This window comes from Aythya marila, assembly GCF_965140915.1.
Source record: "Aythya marila genome assembly, chromosome: Z".
Taxonomy (NCBI): Eukaryota; Metazoa; Chordata; class Aves; order Anseriformes; family Anatidae; genus Aythya; species Aythya marila.
Genome location: NC_139080.1, coordinates 21,486,274 through 21,504,562, shown reverse-complemented (window position 1 = coordinate 21,504,562; position 18,289 = coordinate 21,486,274). Strand labels below are relative to the sequence as shown.

The 18,289-nt window shown below is 41.8% G+C and overlaps 3 protein-coding genes across 6 annotated transcripts in view; 1 reads left to right on the top strand and 2 right to left on the bottom strand.

Moving 5' to 3' along the window:
* Positions 1 to 2,878, bottom strand: part of IPO11 (importin 11) — a 98,116-nt gene extending 95,238 nt beyond the window's left edge. Inside the window, exons 1-2 of one of the 3 annotated variants that reach the window (XM_082782870.1) lie at positions 2,807 to 2,878; positions 2,302 to 2,379 (exon numbers count right to left, since the gene is read on the bottom strand). The gene's annotated coding sequence lies outside the window, so the exon portion shown is untranslated. Of the gene's footprint in view, positions 1 to 2,301; positions 2,380 to 2,698 lie in introns of all 3 variants that reach the window. The other 2 variants (XM_082782869.1, XM_082782871.1) reach the window with 2 other exon arrangements.
* A 1,155-nt stretch (positions 2,879 to 4,033) lies between these two features.
* On the top strand, positions 4,034 to 11,234 carry DIMT1 (DIM1 rRNA methyltransferase and ribosome maturation factor). Its single transcript, XM_082782450.1, has 12 exons — positions 4,034 to 4,163; positions 4,294 to 4,367; positions 4,654 to 4,740; positions 5,117 to 5,178; positions 5,287 to 5,380; positions 5,465 to 5,514; positions 6,362 to 6,485; positions 6,590 to 6,682; positions 9,028 to 9,092; positions 9,374 to 9,437; positions 9,926 to 10,032; positions 10,750 to 11,234. The coding sequence occupies exons 1-12, from the start codon at positions 4,103 to 4,105 to the stop codon at positions 10,790 to 10,792; spliced, it is 924 nt and encodes a 307-aa protein (XP_082638576.1). The 5' UTR covers positions 4,034 to 4,102; the 3' UTR covers positions 10,793 to 11,234.
* Positions 11,235 to 13,133: 1,899 nt separating this feature from the next.
* KIF2A (kinesin family member 2A) overlaps positions 13,134 to 18,289 on the bottom strand; it is a 53,351-nt gene continuing 48,195 nt past the window's right edge. For both annotated transcript variants that reach the window (XM_082782661.1, XM_082782660.1), the window contains exons 19-20: positions 16,651 to 16,786; positions 13,134 to 14,959 (exon numbers count right to left, since the gene is read on the bottom strand). In XM_082782661.1, coding sequence (XP_082638787.1) covers positions 14,874 to 14,959; positions 16,651 to 16,786 — 222 coding nt within the window. In that variant the 3' untranslated portion in view covers positions 13,134 to 14,873. The remainder of the gene's footprint in view (positions 14,960 to 16,650; positions 16,787 to 18,289) is intronic.

The following is an 18,289-nucleotide window of genomic DNA, read 5'->3' as shown; positions in this document are numbered from 1 at the left end:
TTCATTTTTTTGAGCTTTAAACAACGCAGTATTCATTCATATCCCAATAATTAATTCTGTACACTTGTTATTTTAGTTAATTCCATAAATTCTTTTCCACCATGATGAGGTGTAAGAACTGATCCAGTTACGATCCTCTGAAATTGGTTAAAATATTGCACAAAATACATAGTGTTATCACTGAAAATAATGCAAACTACATTCTGGGCTACTTTAAGAGGGACATGGTAAACTGCTCTAAGGGTGTTATCATTCTCTTCTATGCAGCAATATGTGAGACTGCTTCTAGCACACTGTCTTCAGTTTTGCCATCATTGCTCTCCCTTTCCCCAGTTCAAAGAAAAAAAGTGCAGAAATTGGAAAGCCCGGAGTTACTAACATGATTGGGGTCTGACTTATGAAGAGATGTTGAGGACTTGTTCAGTCAGTGAAGCAGAGCTAAGTGATGACTTAAAAGACACCTACAAATAACAAACAACTACCTGAAGAGTACTTTCAAAGAAGACAGAGGCAAACTCTTCTGGTCAATGGCAGATGATAGATTAAAGCTACAAACTGCAGCTTGGGAAGTTCAACAAGAAACTTAGGACTGACTGTTTTTCAGCACATTTATTTTGAGGAAAATGGAAAAAAAAAGTTTCTATTCTGAAAAGCCATAAAAACCAGTAACGGGACACCTTCTAAAAAAAAAAAAAAAACAAACAAACAAAAAAAAACAACAAGTAACATAAAAGCTAGCATCTGCAGCAATATTCACATGGCATTAGCAATGCTTGTAAGGATACGGTCAATTTCAGGAACAGCTGGTAAACATTCCAATGTCTCTCCACCATTCTATGAATTTTCCTATGAGCCTCTTTTCCTAAGATTATAGTACCTGTATCAATCATGCCAGATGTTAGTAATTCTACTGAGCAGTAAAAACAAACAAACAAACCACCAGTATTCTGAATATTCTGGGTATTTCTAGAATCATTAACAACTACACTAATGAACACAATCACTACAAAGATTAATGTTAGTCATTATTAAGACTTTCAAAAACAGTAGTTTTTTTATGTAAATAAAAAAGGCAGAAAGACTGCCTATGCTTTGCCAATTGAAAACATAATAAAGAGAAATAACAGCGCTTATATAGGAAGGAGCTACAGTGTTTCTTCTCCTCACTGTTACTGACAGAAACAGAAGACTAGAACTTATTTGTAACAATTTGCATGTGTAAATATTTTTTACAAGAGTACAACACTGAAACTAAAACCCAGGTCTAAGAAAAATCAGCTTGCAGAAGAGACCAGGGAAGAAGTAGTAAAGAAAAAGGAGGAACACAGGAATAATGGAGAGCTGCAAGCAAGGCTGATAATATTTACAGAGGTATCTCAGATTACATTATAAAATATGCAGATGAAGAAAAATGGCCTCTTATGGTAAGTGGAAACTGGCCAAATGAAACTATCCAAAAATCCCAACAGAAATAACAGGAATAAAAACTAACAGTGGGACTATTCCAAGGAATATGCTTGGATATAGCTCAGAGGAAACCACGTCATAGGGCTTGGTACCAATAACAGAGAAAAAGGAAAAAAAAAAGATACATGGAGACAACAGAAAAATATTTTTAACATTTAATAGTCAGTTTATGCAATGACCAAACTCATAAGACTAGTTGTATTCCCTATTCTTCCTAGCTCATCTCGTTTTAGTAGATTTTCAAAAAAACATCTCAACACTTCATAGTGAATTAGTATTCAAGAACTGACACGGAAATGCAAGGTTCAGTCTGCCTTCATGCAGAGACTTTAATTATTAAATAGTTAATTGAACTGAATATTGAATTGAAAACAATTTCAGAAGATGGTTAGAACTAGTGTCTGATGATACAGTTTCAAAATTTTCTATGTTCAGCTTGGGCAACAAAAACCTTTATTAGGCCATGTATATATATATGGTACAAAACGCCCTTCTGCAGAACATTAAAATGACGGAATGCAAGAAGAAATGTGGAGAGTGATGAAAGATACTAGAGTTAAAATGAAGTCAAAATAAGTCAAATAAGTCGAATAAGTAAAAATAAGTCAAAGCCCATAAGGAACGTGCTATTTGTAAGGACTGAGGTGGTCCCACGTATTACAAGCATGAATCCGAAAGGCACTGCACGCACGTTACAGACACGGTTGATGGTTGAGGCAAGGTTTGCAGCAGCAGAAGCTTGGAGCTGCATCAGCACTGTGTTTAGGGCCTCGTTCCTACGCTTCACACGTGTTGCCAACTTGGACGCAAACACAAACAGGAGGCACAACTCACCACTCCTGCACCCACCCTGCCTTCGGTTTTGGGAAGGAGCCGCTCCCGCTAAGTTGTCACCTGCTGTCCCTCGAGAACCTGCAGGAGGAAAACGGGCGCATTTACCAACAAAGCACGCATAACGGGACGGCACTCGCCCCTTCCCCACGGCGCACAAGTTCTGCCTCTCGGCAGCAGCCCCCGCCGCTCGCTGCCGGACCTCCCCTGGCGGGGCCGAGAAGCGCGGAGCGCAGCCACCCGCCGCGGCTGAGGCGAGGCGAGGCGAGGCGAGGCGAGGCGTGGCGGGCGGCGGGCAGCACACGCGGCGCCCAGCAGCGCGGCCGAGGCCGCCTCGCCCCCTCCCCGCCTCCCGGCCGGGCCCCGGCACCCCCCGCCCCGGCCCGGCCCGCTGCGGTACCCGGGGCGCGGCCGCCCCCTCACAGCAGGCGGCGGTTGGCGGCCGTTGAGCCCCGCGACGATGGCGGCGGCGGCGGCGCGTGCAGCGCGGGCCCGGCGCGCGGCTCACCCTTGGCGGCGGGCGGCGGCGGCGCCGCACGCGGGGGTGGGCGGGGCGAGGCCGGCGGTGGGCGGGGCGAGGCCCGGGGTGGGCGGGGCCGGGCCTGGCGCGCGACCCCCGCCCGCTCCGAAGCGGGCGCCACGAGCCCGGAGGGGAGGGGGGAGGAGGGGAGAGAGAAGGGAGGGGGAAGGGGGGGAGCGCTCCGAGGGTGACGTCATCGCCCAGCGACGCATGCGGAGGGGGGTGCTCCCTCCCCGCTCGCTCGACGGCGCGCATGCGCGTGCCGCTGAGGGGGAGGGGGTGAGGGCGTGGCGTGGGTGAGGGGGTAACGGCCGTTAAACGGCCGCGTAACGGCTGCCTAACGGCCCCGTCACGGTGGGCGCTGCTGTGCACAGCCGCAGCCCTCCCGCTGGGAGCCGCAGCGAGCACCCACCCGCACGGCGCGCAGCGACGCGGGGCTGTTCAGATGCAAGGCACGGGTTGTGGCGATGAACTGGTGGTAGCCCGTTTGTGCGAGTTGAAGCATCGCGTGGCTCTAGCGTTGTTCTGAATCACCTCTTGGTCACGTCTTCGAGAGTGAAAAAGGTTAAACAGTAGGTCCTGGAATATGGGAGGCCCCTCAAGGATTCACGAAAGAAGGAATAGTTCTAGTTATCTGTATATAGCAGCATAATGCTGAATAATGAATAATACTCTGACACAGAACATCCTTTATTAAAAAATGCTTCTTTTCTCCGCTGTTAACAATTTTTCTCTTTTGCCTTGCTATCTATTCTCACTGTTTTTTCCTGCCTGAAATACCCATTCCACAGCTACCTGGAATGGGTATTCTGTTTTGTCTGTGTGTGTGTACGTACGTTTTTTTAACTCACAACAAATAAAACAATGTCTAAGTAACCAACGCCATTGACTTCCCTAGCACTATATATTAAATATTACTTAACTAAGAAATACAAGTAATTAGCTGGGAAAACAGGCTGATGTTCTCTGTGATGCTAGGGGCACGGACATGGACGTTCCCATATATAAGAGAAAAGAGGAAAGCGTGTTCCCGTGAGGATCCTATACAAAAGAGGAAATAACCGAGCAGCACAATAGATCCAGCCATTCGGACAAACCCGCATATTTATCCCAAGCGCGTCAGGGATGTGTGCTTGTCACACAAGCCGTGTGCCTGCCCGGGGGCACCGCCTCCCGCCCCGCCCCGCCCCGCCGCGGTGCTCCACGGTTCGCGTAGTGCCGGCTGGGCGCCGCGGCGGCCGCACGTGTGCTCGCAGCCGGGCCGGGGCCGGGCCCGCCGCCGCCATGCCCAAGGCGCGGGCCGGGAAGCGGCCGCGGAGGGAGCGCCCCGAGGGGAAGGCGCCCGGTGAGGCCGGGTCCCGGGGTGGGGGGTGGGAGGCCGCGGAGCGGGGGGTCCTGGGTGGGCAGGGCAGGGCAGAGCAGGGCAGGAGCGGCGTTATGGCTGTGTGTGTGTGTGACTCTGTGCTTCTCCGCAGGGATCCTCTTCAACACCGGCGCCGGGCAGCACATCCTGAAGAACCCGCTCGTCGTCAACAGCATCATCGAGAAGGTGGGCGCTGGAGGTGCCGAGCCGGCAGGGGGCTGATAACTCGCTTACTTGGCTGTGCGCGGTCAAGTGCCGCTCCTAGTTAACTTGTACAACGTTTCCTTAATAAATAAATAAATAAATAAATACATTCATATTTCTTTATTAGCTGATTTCAGCTTTTTATTGAGCTCCTTACACCTTTCATTTCATAATCGAATTGCTGCTAGAAATCAGTTCCAGAAAAACACTTCTTATTTATTTACTTAATACTTTTTTTTTTTTTATTTATTATTTTGTCTGTTCTTAGGCTGCCTTACGACGTACAGACGTCATTCTGGAAGTCGGCCCTGGAACTGGCAACCTGACAGTAAAAATGCTAGAGAAAGTAAAAAAAGTAAGTGTGACTCTACCACCACCTTCCCGTATGTTATGGCTTGGCCTTTGGCATAGAGAAGCGTTTTCAGCTACCTGGTTAAAAAAATAGAATAAAGTGTATTTTTCTTAACATTCGCATGTATAGCAATGATTTTTTTAGCTGCGTTTGTAAAATATGCATGGCTTTGTCAAACTACATCGCTGTTATCAGTTTATGTGATAACTTTTGCATGTTTTATGGGGGCAGAAAAAAAGGTGTGTAGCATAATGAGAAGTATTTAAGACTTTCTTAATCACATAGCAATATTTATTTGATCCTTTTTTTACAGTTGTAGTTTTAATCCCAGCTAGGAGGAGTTTGTGTATTAAGTTCTAAGTATCTTCTTTATTTTCAGGTTATTGCCTGTGAAATTGACCCTAGACTTGTGGGTGAACTTCAGAAGAGAGTCCAGGGCACGTAAGTATCAGCCTTTGAAGTAGTGATGACTTAAAGCAGTGGAGCTGCTTTGGCAAAAACATTGGCAATGTGCTTATCTGATGATAACCACAGTATATTTTCACCCAGGTGTCTGGCAAACAAACTTGAAATCAAGGTTGGAGATGTCTTGAAAACAGAGTTACCGTTCTTTGATGCATGTGTAGCTAATTTACCTTACCAGGTATGCACTAAAAAACATGATGAAACTTTTTTGTTAATGATAGCGCCTGGAAGTTACACTACTGATGTTATTTTTTTTTCTCAGATATCCTCACCATTTGTTTTCAAGTTGTTACTTCATAGACCTTTTTTCAGGTATGCACAAGAGCACTGCTCTAGATTACCAGATTGGGGGCAGGGTGGAAGAGGCAAAAAAATAGTTTTACAAATGTTCACAAATCATTTTTTTTAAATACCATTTTGGTGGATCAGAGCCACACCATTTTTTTTTCTATAATATGAAAACTGTCAATGATTGATAATTGGTTAATGTCAAGTAGTTAACATATCAACTAATGCATAAGGATAAACTTAGTTTTGGTGTGAGAGTCAAGCTGATGAAAGGAAGAATGCCACCTGTTTGCACTCAGATTATAAATAATTGTTATTCCAAGGATAAGCAGGGCATGGTAACATTTCAAATGTCTTCCTTTGTTAGGAAGTACGTGCTAAGGGTAGAATTGAAGCCAAGACATTTATTATTGTCTGGTTTAAAAATGTAACTGCCCAGGTACTTCTGTGTGTTCTTCACCATGACAGTAGTTCTTCATTTCTCACACTGAAATATTAACATTAGTGACGTTACTGGCCAACTTACAGTGCTAGAGAACTTGTATTTGGCGGGCTTGCTATGAAATTTCTCAAAATTATTTGTCATGCATGAAACTCTGAGACTGGACTCTCTCTGATCCATTTAGCAGTATAGAGAACAAAACTCTATTGTAGTTTTAATGAAACTTGGATAGTTTTACCAAGTTGTATTTTTTTTTTTTATTATTTGTTTGTTTCTCAGTCTGACCTAATCAAGGGAGTGTGTGCATATCACAGAATTTCATTCCTTTAAGTCCTGAGGGGGGAAAAAATATTTTCTAACTATCAGTTAGCTTTTAAGTTAAAAGTTGGTTAGACTTAGAATTCATTTTCTCATTTCTGTTACTCTCAGGTGTGCAATACTTATGTTTCAAAGGGAATTTGCACTTCGTTTGGTTGCAAAACCAGGAACTAAGCTATACTGCAGACTTTCTATTAATACCCAGTTATTAGCTCGAGTGGACCATCTGATGAAGGTATGTCGTTCTGCTTTACTTAAGAAAGCTATCAAAGAGAGAATAATGTCTCTAAGAACGTGAGGATTCGCTGCCTATTCATGCAGCTGCCTAACTTCTAACAGGTTGGAAAGAACAACTTCAGGCCTCCACCCAAAGTGGAATCCAGTGTTGTCAGAATAGAGCCAAAGAACCCACCACCACCTATCAACTTTCAGGTAAGTGTTGTATAGTGTAATGACAATGTAATATTCTAGTAATAGTGTTTAATTTTGTTTCACTTCTTTGGACTTGTTAGTCAGTAGTGAAAACAACATAAACAACTAAGTATCCATTGGTATTTACAAAACACCACAACATCTACTCTTGCGTTGATCAGGCTTGTATTACTGCATTATCTGCACGTAGTTGCGTGCAACTTTTCTTGCAATACTTAAAAATACAAGCACCAATACAGGCTGGGTGGAGAATGGATTGAGAGCAGCCTTGAGGAGAAGGACCTGGGGGTGTCAGTTGACAAGAAGCTTGACATGAACTGGCAATGTGAGCTTGCAGCCCAGAAAGCCAACTGTATCCTGGGCTGCATCAAAAGCAGCATGGCCAGCAGGGTGAGGGAGGGGATTCTTCCCCTCTGTTCCGCTCTTGTGAGACTGCACTGTGTTCAGCTTTGGAGCCCTCAGCACAAGAAGGACATGGATTTACTGGAACAAATCCAGAGAGGGGCCACGAGGGTGTTGAGAGTGCTGGAGAACCTCTCCTATGAGAACAGGCTGAGAGAGTTGGGGCTGTTTAACCTGGAGAAGAGAAGGCTCCAGGGATACTTTATTGAGGCCTTCCAGTACCTAAAGGGCGCCTACAGGAAAGCTGGAGAGGGACTCTTTGTCAGGGAGTGGAGTGATAGGACAACAGGAAATGGCTTTAATATAGAAGAGGGTAGATTTAGATCAGATAGATGGAAAAAATTCTTCACTCAGAGGGTGGTGAGGAACTGGCACAGGCTGCCCAGAGAAGCTGTGGATGTCCCGTCCCTGGAGATGTTCAAGGCCAGGCTGGATGGGGCTTTGGGCAGCCTGGTCTGGTGGGAGGTGTCCCTGCCCATGGCAGGGGGTTGGAATTACAGAATCACAGAATTTTCTAGGTTGGAAGAGACCTCAAGATCATCGAGTCCAACCTCTGACCTAACGCTAGCAGTCCCCACTAAACCATATCCCTAAGCTCTACATCTAAACATCTTTTGAAGACTTCCAGGGATGGTGACTCCACCACTTCCCTGGGCAGCCTGTTCCAGTGCCTCACAACCCTTTCAGTGAAGAAGTTCTTCCTAACATCTAACCTAAAACTCCCCTGGCTCAACTTAAGCCCATTCCCCCTCGTCCTGTCACCAGGCACGTGGGAGAACAGGCCAACCCCCACCTCGCTACAGCCTCCCTTGAGGTACCCGTAGAGAGCGATAAGGTCGCCCCTGAGCCTCCTCTTCTCCAGGCTGAACAAGCCCAGCTCCCTCAGCCGCTCCTCGTAGGACTTGTTCTCCAGGCCCCTCACCAGCTTCGTCGCCCTTCTCTGCACCCGCTCAAGCACCTCGATGTCCTTCTTGTAGTGAGGGGCCCAAAACTGAACACAGTACTCGAGGTGCGGCCTCACCAGAGCCGAGTACAGGGGGACGATCACCTCCCTAGCCCTGCTGGCCACACTGTTTCTGATACAAGCCAGGATGCTGTTGGCCTTCTTGGCCACCTGAGCACACTGCTGGCTCATATTCAGCCGACTATCCACCATCACTCCCAGGTCCTTCTCTGCCTGGCTGCTCTCCAACCATTCCTCTCCCAGCCTGTAGCTCTGCTTGGGGTTATTGCGCCCCAGGTGCAGGACCCGGCACTTGGCCTTGTTGAACTTCATGCAGTTGACCTCAGCCCATCGGTGCAGCCTATCCAGATCCTCCTGCAGAGCTTTCCTACCCTCAAGCAGATCAACACACGCACCTAACTTGGTGTCATCTGCGAACTTACTGAGGGTGTGGTCTTTAAGGTCCCTTCTATCCAATCCTATGATTCTGTTTCTGACAAGACCGAGGTACCAAATCTGTATCGATTGGAGAGTTGCTACTCATAATATCCTTTTCGTAGTGCTTATTATTATCGCACAGAGTTTCTTCCAATTGATGACTTAAGTTACTTGTGATCAAAGGAGTGTTTTTGAGAACTCTTACTTTACTCTGCATAGTCTCAGAAGACAGATGCTGCAGGATAATATACTCAAAGTTAATTTTTAAAATGCTGTGGTCTTCAAGACCATTTCAACCTTGCCTAGCATTAGCAGATTTTCTTGAAGTGTCTACATTCTCATCACTTAAGATCTGGACCGTGGTACTCAGTAGTATTGTGTGAAGTATTTTTCCTTCCATTTGTGTTGCTTTGTCCAAAAATGTGTGCTCTTTGTATTGTTAAGAAAGTACTCTACTGGAAAGATGTTTTTGCATTTGATATTCTTGTGAAATTGCCAATAGTGTTCTTGTTTTTAGCAGCCATATGTTCCTTTCAGTAAGTACTGTGTGCTTTAATTTCAGGAATGGGATGGTCTGGTAAGGATAGCCTTTGTTAGGAAAAACAAGACGCTCTCTGCAGCCTTTAAGTAAGTAACTTATATTAGAATTTTTTGAAGTTTGAGAGTCCATTATTTTGTGTAAATATCTAGCAGTGTTATATGCAGGCCAGCAGAATTCGGGATAAACCACAATGGGGAATCTATGCTAAGGTCGCAAACTTCTCAAGTTAAACTTTTAGGCAGCTGTTTAAGAAGAAAACTCTGTGTAGTTATTCGTTTATTTTTATATTAAAGATGAACAACCAGTTAAGTCAAAAAAAAAAAAAAATTAAAGATCAGTTTTCATTCTAGATTTGAATTTCTTTCAGGTCAAGTGCTGTAGAACAGTTGTTGGATCATAATTACCGAATTCATTGTTCCTTACATAATAGAGTAAGTTCCTTTTTAATATATTACATTTTATTTATATGTACTCTGACCTAAACTCTAACATTTGTAAGAATAAAAAAATCAGAATTAAAAAGCTTGACATGTTAAAGCTTTTCCAAGAGAGTTTTGGGAAGGGAGGAACTGTTTTTCTTAAGGAACAGTTTAAAAGGGTCACTAAGTTACAGTGAAAAAAAATGAAATCTGGGGATGTTGTTAGTATATTGGCTGTACACGTCTCAAGGATGGCCTTTTCCCAAAATCTAGTAAGAAAACTTCAAATCTGTGTAGCAATACTGTTGGTGATTCATTTATAGTGAATGAGCTAAGATATAAAAACTCAGATGCAAGAATACAGTAATCCATAGAAGAAAAGCTACAGCTTTTGTCACTTGAAAGAAGAACTCTTGTAAAAGCAAAGAAAGAGTATTTAAATTAACCTGTTCCTATGCTATGAATAGAAAAATAATTTGTATCCCATTTTCCATTGATAGGAAATACCTGAAAACTTCAAAATTGCAGAGAAAATACAGACGGTTCTAAAAGATACGGGTTTCTCTGAAAAACGAGCTCGTTCAATGGATATAGATGACTTCATTAGGTGAATATTTTCTCTTTACCCTATTAAGCTTCTTCAAATTCTACCTGCTTCTATACCCCTGTGTCAAACAGATAAGCATTGGGTTACGTAGGAAGAGGACTAACCATTTTCCTCTGCATAAACCCTGTATAAACTGCTGCTGCTTACAGCACTCAGATGGAACTAGCTAAAGATCATTACTTCTGTAATTTGTGTTCTAGACACTAGACAGTGCCTCTGCTAAAAATGGCTCTAATAACAGGATTGGTTATCATAATTTCTCTGGAGACTTAAACAGTCCTTCCCTGTCTGGCTGCCTTGAGGATTAGGCCTTAACGTAATTCAGATATTTTAGTAATTAGTACTATTTTCTGCTCTTCTGGTGAGTAATATATGTTGGAACAAGAATCCTGTCCTAATTCAATTTAATTCAAGGTAAAACTAGCTGTTCCTCGTAAGCGTAGCATGACGATTAACATGGTCACTACTTTTCAAAGAGATGCAGCTAACCTGGTATGACACACCACCAGTAACTGCACTGGAAATGTATCTCTAAATTGGCAAACTTAATAGTAACTTGTAGTGTAAGCTTTCTAACAATTTTTATAGTACTTGAACAACAATAGCTGCTTTTGTGCTACTTTCTTATATTCTTCGCCAGCCAGCGTGACTTGGAAATGACTTAATTGGCTGTATAAACGAGTGGAAATTATAACATGAATTATTTCCCTTTTTCAGACTGTTGCATGGCTTCAATTCAGAAGGCATCCATTTCTCATAGATTCTACCAGAAGAGTGAAAGATCTTTATTTTCTTATCTAAGCCTTACTGAAGTGGCAGTGACTGCAATGAGACAAGCTTTTCTCACAAAAGCAACAGAATACAGAGTGCACACTGGTTCTTATTAAGAACATTACAATTTTATCACAGGTAATGAAGAGGCAAGAAGATGCCGCTCTGTATTTTAAAAGCGTTAAATTCTTTCAGGACTGAAGTGAGATGCTGGACTTCCACGCAACAGAGCATGTTTAGATTTACCCGGTGACATGCAGGTTGATGCTGCCGTAACTGAGATCTCCGTTCTCTGGTCATGAACTTGATCTCAGTATATTCTTGTAATACTTACAGTATAACTTGTCTGTTTAGCAGCAACAAAAATGGATTTGTAGTCATTCCGCTTGGTTTTTGTTTCCTTTAAAATATATTTAAACAATTCCTTTTGATTTGGGATGTCCATTTCTTCCTTTTGTCTGGTAGCTACTAGCATTCCAAGTCTGTTAGTAACCTACTTCCATTCAAGAAATCCCAGTAAGTGTTTTTCAGAAATGAGCATTTATCTTAGGGGCATGGTGTCAGTTGCTGGAAGTATCACTGAGGGACCTAAAATTACCAGTGTCATCTCCTTTACCACCTCCTTACTGCCATCAGACACCGGTTGGAATCAGCAGAAAATTACTAACTGGCCAGTGGTCTTAAACACAGACAGAAGGTGGTTATAGCAGGTGTTCAACTGTGAAGTCAGGCAGCTATTTTTTGTCAGAAAATTTTGTCATTTAAGGCCAAGAGGAGGATTAAGATAGATCAAAGCTTTCAGTGAACCTCAAAGCAATACATTCATGTGTCCTGACTTACTGAAGTGTCTTAATATAGTTTGGATTATGTATTTGTTACTAAGGACAAGGCAGAGTTTTTTCCCAAGGAAGTTCACGTTAACTCTACATAGCAACCACCAAAAGAAAAATCCACTTTGATCTCTCTTACAATTCAGGAAAACAGTAACCATTAACTCTGTAGCATGATGCAAGTGATGGCACAACTATGTATTAACTACCATAAGACTGGGTATCAGGACTGGATATCAGAGGGTGGTTGGGCACTGGGACAGGCTCCACAGGGAAGTGGTCATGGCACCAAGCTGTGGAGTTCAAGAAGTGTTTGGACAATGCTCTCAGACACATGGTCTGATTTTTGGGTGGTTTTGTGTGGAGCCAGGAGTTGGAAGGGACCACAAGGATCATTGAGTCCAACTTGGGATATTCTATGATTCTGTGATAAGTCATTTGTTTCATGTGTGGCATCTTGCCAGTAAATGCAGAAGAGACAGATTAACAAAAAGTAGTGTAGTATTCACTTCATGCAAGTTGAAAGGTCAGTGATTCAGAAACGCTGCCTGAATTTGCAGGCATCCTGAAGGAGTGCTCAATTATTTTATACTGTAACAATTCCAGTGCTGCTTCCCTGCCTACAGAACCAATTTGTGAGCAATGGTTAAGCTGCCCAACACAGAAGGAACAAATACGGGATATATGCATCGTGTTTTTTGTAAGCTTTTGTTTTACAGCACAGGAAACAGAACGTGCTTGCATGAGTCCTAGTCATGCCTGACCTACAATGGCCTACAGAATTCAAGTGCTACAACCAGCTGCATTCACTTGCTTATTTTAATTGTCACTTCAGCCTCAGAGTCTGCTGTAAAGATTAGTTCTACACTATCACAGAGGCAGTCTCTTAACAGCCACTAGACATGATTTTAACCTGCAGCTGGTAACTCACAGGCCACATCATTTACAAGGTTTAGTAAAAGGTGCTGAGATCTGTCTGCCTTTTCTCTGCCTCTCGTCTTTACTACTTGCTATAAACCACAGCCTGGCTGTGGCTCTTGGCTTGCATGCAGGAGTAGTAGGGAAGCAAGTGTTTGCCACATACGATGCCCCAGTCTTTAGAGGCTCTTTACAAAGTAAAAGTAAGAGTTCTCTAAAGCAACTTCAAAGAAACCCTCTGGTATTATACAATGACCTGTACTATCCTCCACTAACAGAAGTGGCTGCTTTTTTTAATTAATTTTTTTTTTTCTTTTTAACTGTAATGAATGATGTTCTTAACCAAATGCTCAGGAAGTTGTGTGATGTTTCTTTGAGACCTGCTGCAAAATAAAGTCAGGACAGTGCTCTGGGGAATTCTTCTTACACTACACATTTGCACAGAATATTTTTTTCCAGAAGTAAATACTCATTTTGAAATCGGAGACCTTTTGAAAAGTGCAACAACTCACATGTGTTTACAAAGCTCAACCCTTCCCAAAGCAGAACAGAGCCTTCATAGAAGTAAATTCTCATCTGTAATTCATTTAATAGCTTAATTTATTAAACACATTATGTAAAATCTACATTGTTGTTTCAGTTTTCATGTTTACACACAGGAGGATTTTTTTGATTTAACCATGATGCGACAATAGCTTCCCATAGCCTACCTTCCTATGAGAGATACAAACATTAAACACTACAGGAATTCTTGGCTCATTTAACTCTCTTTTCATTGCCTTCCCTTTATTTTCCTTCAGGCCTGGCACAAACATACAGGCCTGTATGCCAAAAGTAATGTTTAAACAGTTCCAAGGGAAAGTCTGCTGATAGGAACTCCTGGAAACAGGGAGAACTCCTAGAGAGGTCTACAACTCTTCATTTGACACAAAGTTCTTACATGAGAGGTCAATCTTTCCTGGATACCGACTTTGCAAAAATAACTTGAGTGCCACCAGTTAAAAAGTGCTGATATACATGGCGCCATTTGTGAGAATTCGGGTACTTCAGGGATTTCTATTAGCACTAGGTAGAGGTATTGTGCAAATCCTCAAATGATGCAATTTCACCTCACTTTTCAGCTGCTGGCACCGTATACAAAGGGAAAAATAGGCATTAGCTACTTTTTTTTTTTTTTTTATTAAAGCAACAGAGCTACTCAAACTACCTGCAAACTACAGTTAATGTACATGTAAGTCTGTCATGCATCAAAAGCCAAATTTTAACAGTATGTGAAAGGCCAATACATATTTATTCAGCTATATCCCCAAACTTTGACAGTTATCCTATGCATCATACACAGAGGTCAGATTGTACCTTCTTTCCGACAGCATTATCACATCATACCACATACTGCTTATCTGCATTATTCTAAGATACAACTCTCCTCAGTACTTAAACATTACCCTTTATCATACATCAACTAATTTATATTTCTGTTTTTTGTTTGATTTTTTTTTGTTTGTTTTTACAGAGAAAAATGTTAGAATTATATAACCATTCTTTACGGTGTTCAAATAAATCTAAAATCCAGATTTTTTTTACAAGGAGGATGGAATGTCCAGCTGTTTGTCCACTCCAACAGCTCTTGCAGTTCCTGTTCAAATGATATGGCACATCCTGTGAAATGAATGAACTAACAAAAAAAAAAAAAAAAAGGTCTCAAAACACATTAAAAATGTACACACACTAAAAGCAATTTATATTGACAAATAAGGAATGTTGTTTATTAAGGCTGTGCTTCAAAAAGAGGATGTTTAGGGTTAAGTAGCCTTCATCAAGGCACAGAATGACAGAATGGAAAAAGGTAAGCACAGCTGTATGTAGAAGAGAAGTTATGTACAACCACTAGTGAGGTGTGCATGCACGCAAACACAAAACTGCACAGCTGGTCTTTGTAACAAAACTGAACAGTTTAAAGGAAATACTGTGACATTTTAATGTCCACAGTTTTACTTCATTATTAAAAACATGGTAAATACTTCCAAACAAAAAAAAAATTCACAATTCGAATAAAAGAAATATTCAAAACAAAGTGCTTCACAGATCTGAACCCTGCATGGTTGTGCTGTCTGGTCTAGAAGCATTTTGTAGACATCATAGGAGCATTTCACACAAAACCGAAAATGTCACTCAGGTGAATAAGAAACAGGACACTTCCACAGACATTTCTAATGTTTTTACACTTTCAAGTAGTTGAGTTCTTACGGCCACTGGGTTTTGTAACAAATGTGTGCTACAGCAGTACAGGTTTGTGGATTCCTTTAGCAGCAAAGGCCCATTTCAAAGGGCACGTGGTCTTTTGGGGTTGATCTGTTTACTGGCCTGTTCCTCTTCTTGTAGAGCTGCCCGGAAGGATTTCACTTTATCTTTAAGGAAAAAGAAATAATGAGTACTGATGTGCCTGTTCTCAACACAGATCATGAAACTGAGCCCTGAAGAGCCCTGAAGTTCCACATCCCTGCCTGAGTGCGTAACAAACAAACAAAAAAAACACTCCTGCAGAAAAGCAGCTGAAGCTACAAATGGCAAGAGGACTCAGATAAACTTAAATTCAGTGCTCACCATATAAAACAAGCAGCTTAGCAATTTGGTACCTTCTTAGATGCTATCCTGCCTAGTCTCTAGGCAGGAAGCTGCACAATTGCACTCCCTGCATGTAACCTGTTTGTGTTTCAGTTCTGCTTCTAACTTGGAGAGCACAGGAAGATACACACAGCATAATTCCCTTTCCTTCCCAGCAGCTTCCCAACCATCTTTAAAAGCAGAAGAAAAATTATCTCAGTGTATAATCAGTAGCATCCTAACACCCACCAGAATAAATTCTATTTTCCTATGAATGCATTTATGATTACATTTTTGAAGTTTTTCACTCTAAGTAGATAAGCACATCATTTATACTTTTCATCATAACTAGCAGGAGAGGGGGGGAGAAACCTATGAAAGGAAGCATGGCAATCCTTCATATTTCTATTCCTCTCCCAGCCACTTCCCAGTAACACGCTCCAGAATTCAAAGAAGGAAACCAAAATAACAATGTAAAGAAATCAGTCCCAAAAGGACAGGAAAAACAGCTGAAATATGCAGCGGCCATTGTGTGCCACGAGCAGAACTCAGAAGTAACTGGGAGAAAGAATCTTTGACTTAACAGTTCCTCTCCCCTGCAAGCTCTATAGACATCATCCTACCTGTAAACATACAAGGATCTTTTAGACAACCTTTATCTCCAGAACACTGTTTCAGAAGAGGTATCCAACAAGCTTTAGAAGAGCAGAGAGTCACCTAAACTGTGTTTTCTCACTGCTGCTGTCTCTTCCTGAAGAGGAAGCCCTCAGCTAGTTTGTATGAAGCAAAGGAATGTGTAATTGCCAATTACTTGCTGAGCAGGCCATATCTGATTTGATTCATTCTAACTTACAGCAGATACTGAGATTGAGTAAAATCTAAGATTTTATCTTCTAAGGAGTTATCTTTCTAACATGGATCAAAAAAATATGTTTGCAAAAATGAAGATACTCAGGTACTAAGCTCTGAGTACCTTTTATGAGGTATTAAGCCGACAACCTGACTTAGAAGACAAACAGAACAGGTACTAAGAATTAATTGCACTTTGTTTTTCAACAAAAATAAGCTGGCAGAATTAATGCAGAAATGCAGCTGTATAAAAAACCTACGTTAACAACACACAGATTAAAAAACAAGCGGACTCTGCTACACTACAGATTGCATCAGAGCAGGAACTGGGATTTCCAGGTACTTTTTCATTATTACATTACATTACTTTTTTTTGTGCACTTCCTTTGTATTTTCATTTTCCTCCATTTATTATTTTGGAATGATGGAAAAGAAAGGGAAAGTTGCAAGAACAAGTGCATATTTCCTGGAGGTAAAACAAGAGCCTTTTCTTTTAAACTAGGATGAATGCAACACAGATGTGAACTTGTTCCCAGAATAAACATTCCTTCCACAAGACAGCGTAAGAGGAAAAAAAGATCACAGAATAAAAGTACACTCTATGCATTGCTAATAACCCCCACAAAAGTGATTGAAAGCAACCTACCTCTAAGTTCGGTCAAAATATCAATTTTTTGCTCTAGGATTGCTTCAAGTTGGGTAGCGTAAGAATCCACATCATAGTCTACTTCTTCTGTCATCTCAAGAAGTGCTTTTTCATCTTCTAGCCATCTAATAGATTCCTAAAATTAAAAACAAACAAAAACAATAAACAACTAAATACTTTGGCAGAAGTACAAGGTGCAAAACAAAGACCTACTCCTTTTCACAGGATGACCGTACTTCTACAGTCACCTCAATATCCGAATTTCAATCCTAAAATGAATCCTTATGCACAGTTCAACAAAGCTGTGTGTTTGCTACACAGTTTCTTAATTTCAGCAGAACTATCAGCAACCATAACCTTACATGGTTCTGAAGTCAGTCTTCAGTTTTAAATAGGGGCTGTTTGTCATTGACAGTGATCACAGTCTTATTACTATAGTCAAGGAGACAAGACAACTCTGTCCACACTCAAAACCAGTTTTGAGAGAAGCTGTGTAAAACAAGGGCTATTTTAAGCTCTCTATTGCTTGTGCTAACTCCCCACATAGGTTTGAGTACTGTAAAGGTTGATTAAACCAGCTCTTAAGCACATTTGTATTCCAAATATTACCAAAAAGGGGGAATTTAAAAAAAAAAAAATAGTATTGCAGCAAAGAATGCAAGCAGGAGCTGAAAGCTTACAGTACCGTGCAAAGCTATGATTAGAACTGATCTTATTAGAAATGCTTTAATTTAAAAAAGAAAGCAGCAGACAGTTCTAGGCATGCTGGGCCTGAAACACTAAAATTAAGTCTTTCCCTCTGTGCTCAGTAGCTGAAGTAATATAAAAAATACAGTCCAAACCCCATGTATATTTTTTAGGACACCTAATGGAAGCTCATACATCACAGAATCAAAGCAAGATGGACACAATTAGAGCGCAATTCGTTCATTTTAGATGTTTGTGTCAGGATAGGGTATTTTGTATCCCACAATCAATAGCTTCCAGAAGAAAGCTGATGGAAGACAACGTCCGCCTGGTACAGCTTGTAGCTTCTGTATTGGTGCAGCACACCTCCGCCAATAGCATAAGCTAACAAGCCATGCTGCGAACTAAGGGAGCTGAGGCTTGAACACATTTCCTTCTAGTGACTGCTGTGAGGAACAGTATTCTCCAGCAGAAGGCCAGATGGACACACAGAGGCAATAACATCATAAATTAATGCACCTTGTCTATCGAGAAGTCCCAGGCATGAGGACACTGCTATGGCATATGGCGTTTGACTTTCACATTTCTGCACATTTCACTTCAGGACTAACGTTTCATAACTAAATCTCTAGATCTGTTGGAAAATGTGTTTTTTAGCATCCTACTGTATTATGTGACCATACATCAGTGTTCCATTAAGTTCAATGCCTACATTGAGGAGATGAGTGTATTCCCCACAGGTCTAATGTTCTGCTGTTCTCCTGCAGCAGATGTGCCAAATGGACAGCCTGCCTAAAGACTCTTGGGTTATAAACAGAAGCAGCTCGCATTTCTCTCTGAAAACTAGTAATTCATGCTTATTATTATAATTTGTTTTGTGAATGTAAAAGGATCCATGGTGTTGACTAGCACAGTACTTTGTTGGCTATATTCCTTCCAAGGACCCTGACTA

Bases quoted from the DNA above. Each gene is read 5' to 3' on its own strand.
- DIMT1 (XM_082782450.1), top strand. From the start codon at position 4,103: ATGCCCAAGGCGCGGGCCGGGAAGCGGCCGCGGAGGGAGCGCCCCGAG. The intron at 5,381-5,464 runs GTATGCACTAAA...TTTTTTTCTCAG, and splicing joins TAGCTAATTTACCTTACCAG to ATATCCTCACCATTTGTTTT. The intron at 9,438-9,925 runs GTAAGTTCCTTT...TTCCATTGATAG, and splicing joins ATTGTTCCTTACATAATAGA to GAAATACCTGAAAACTTCAA.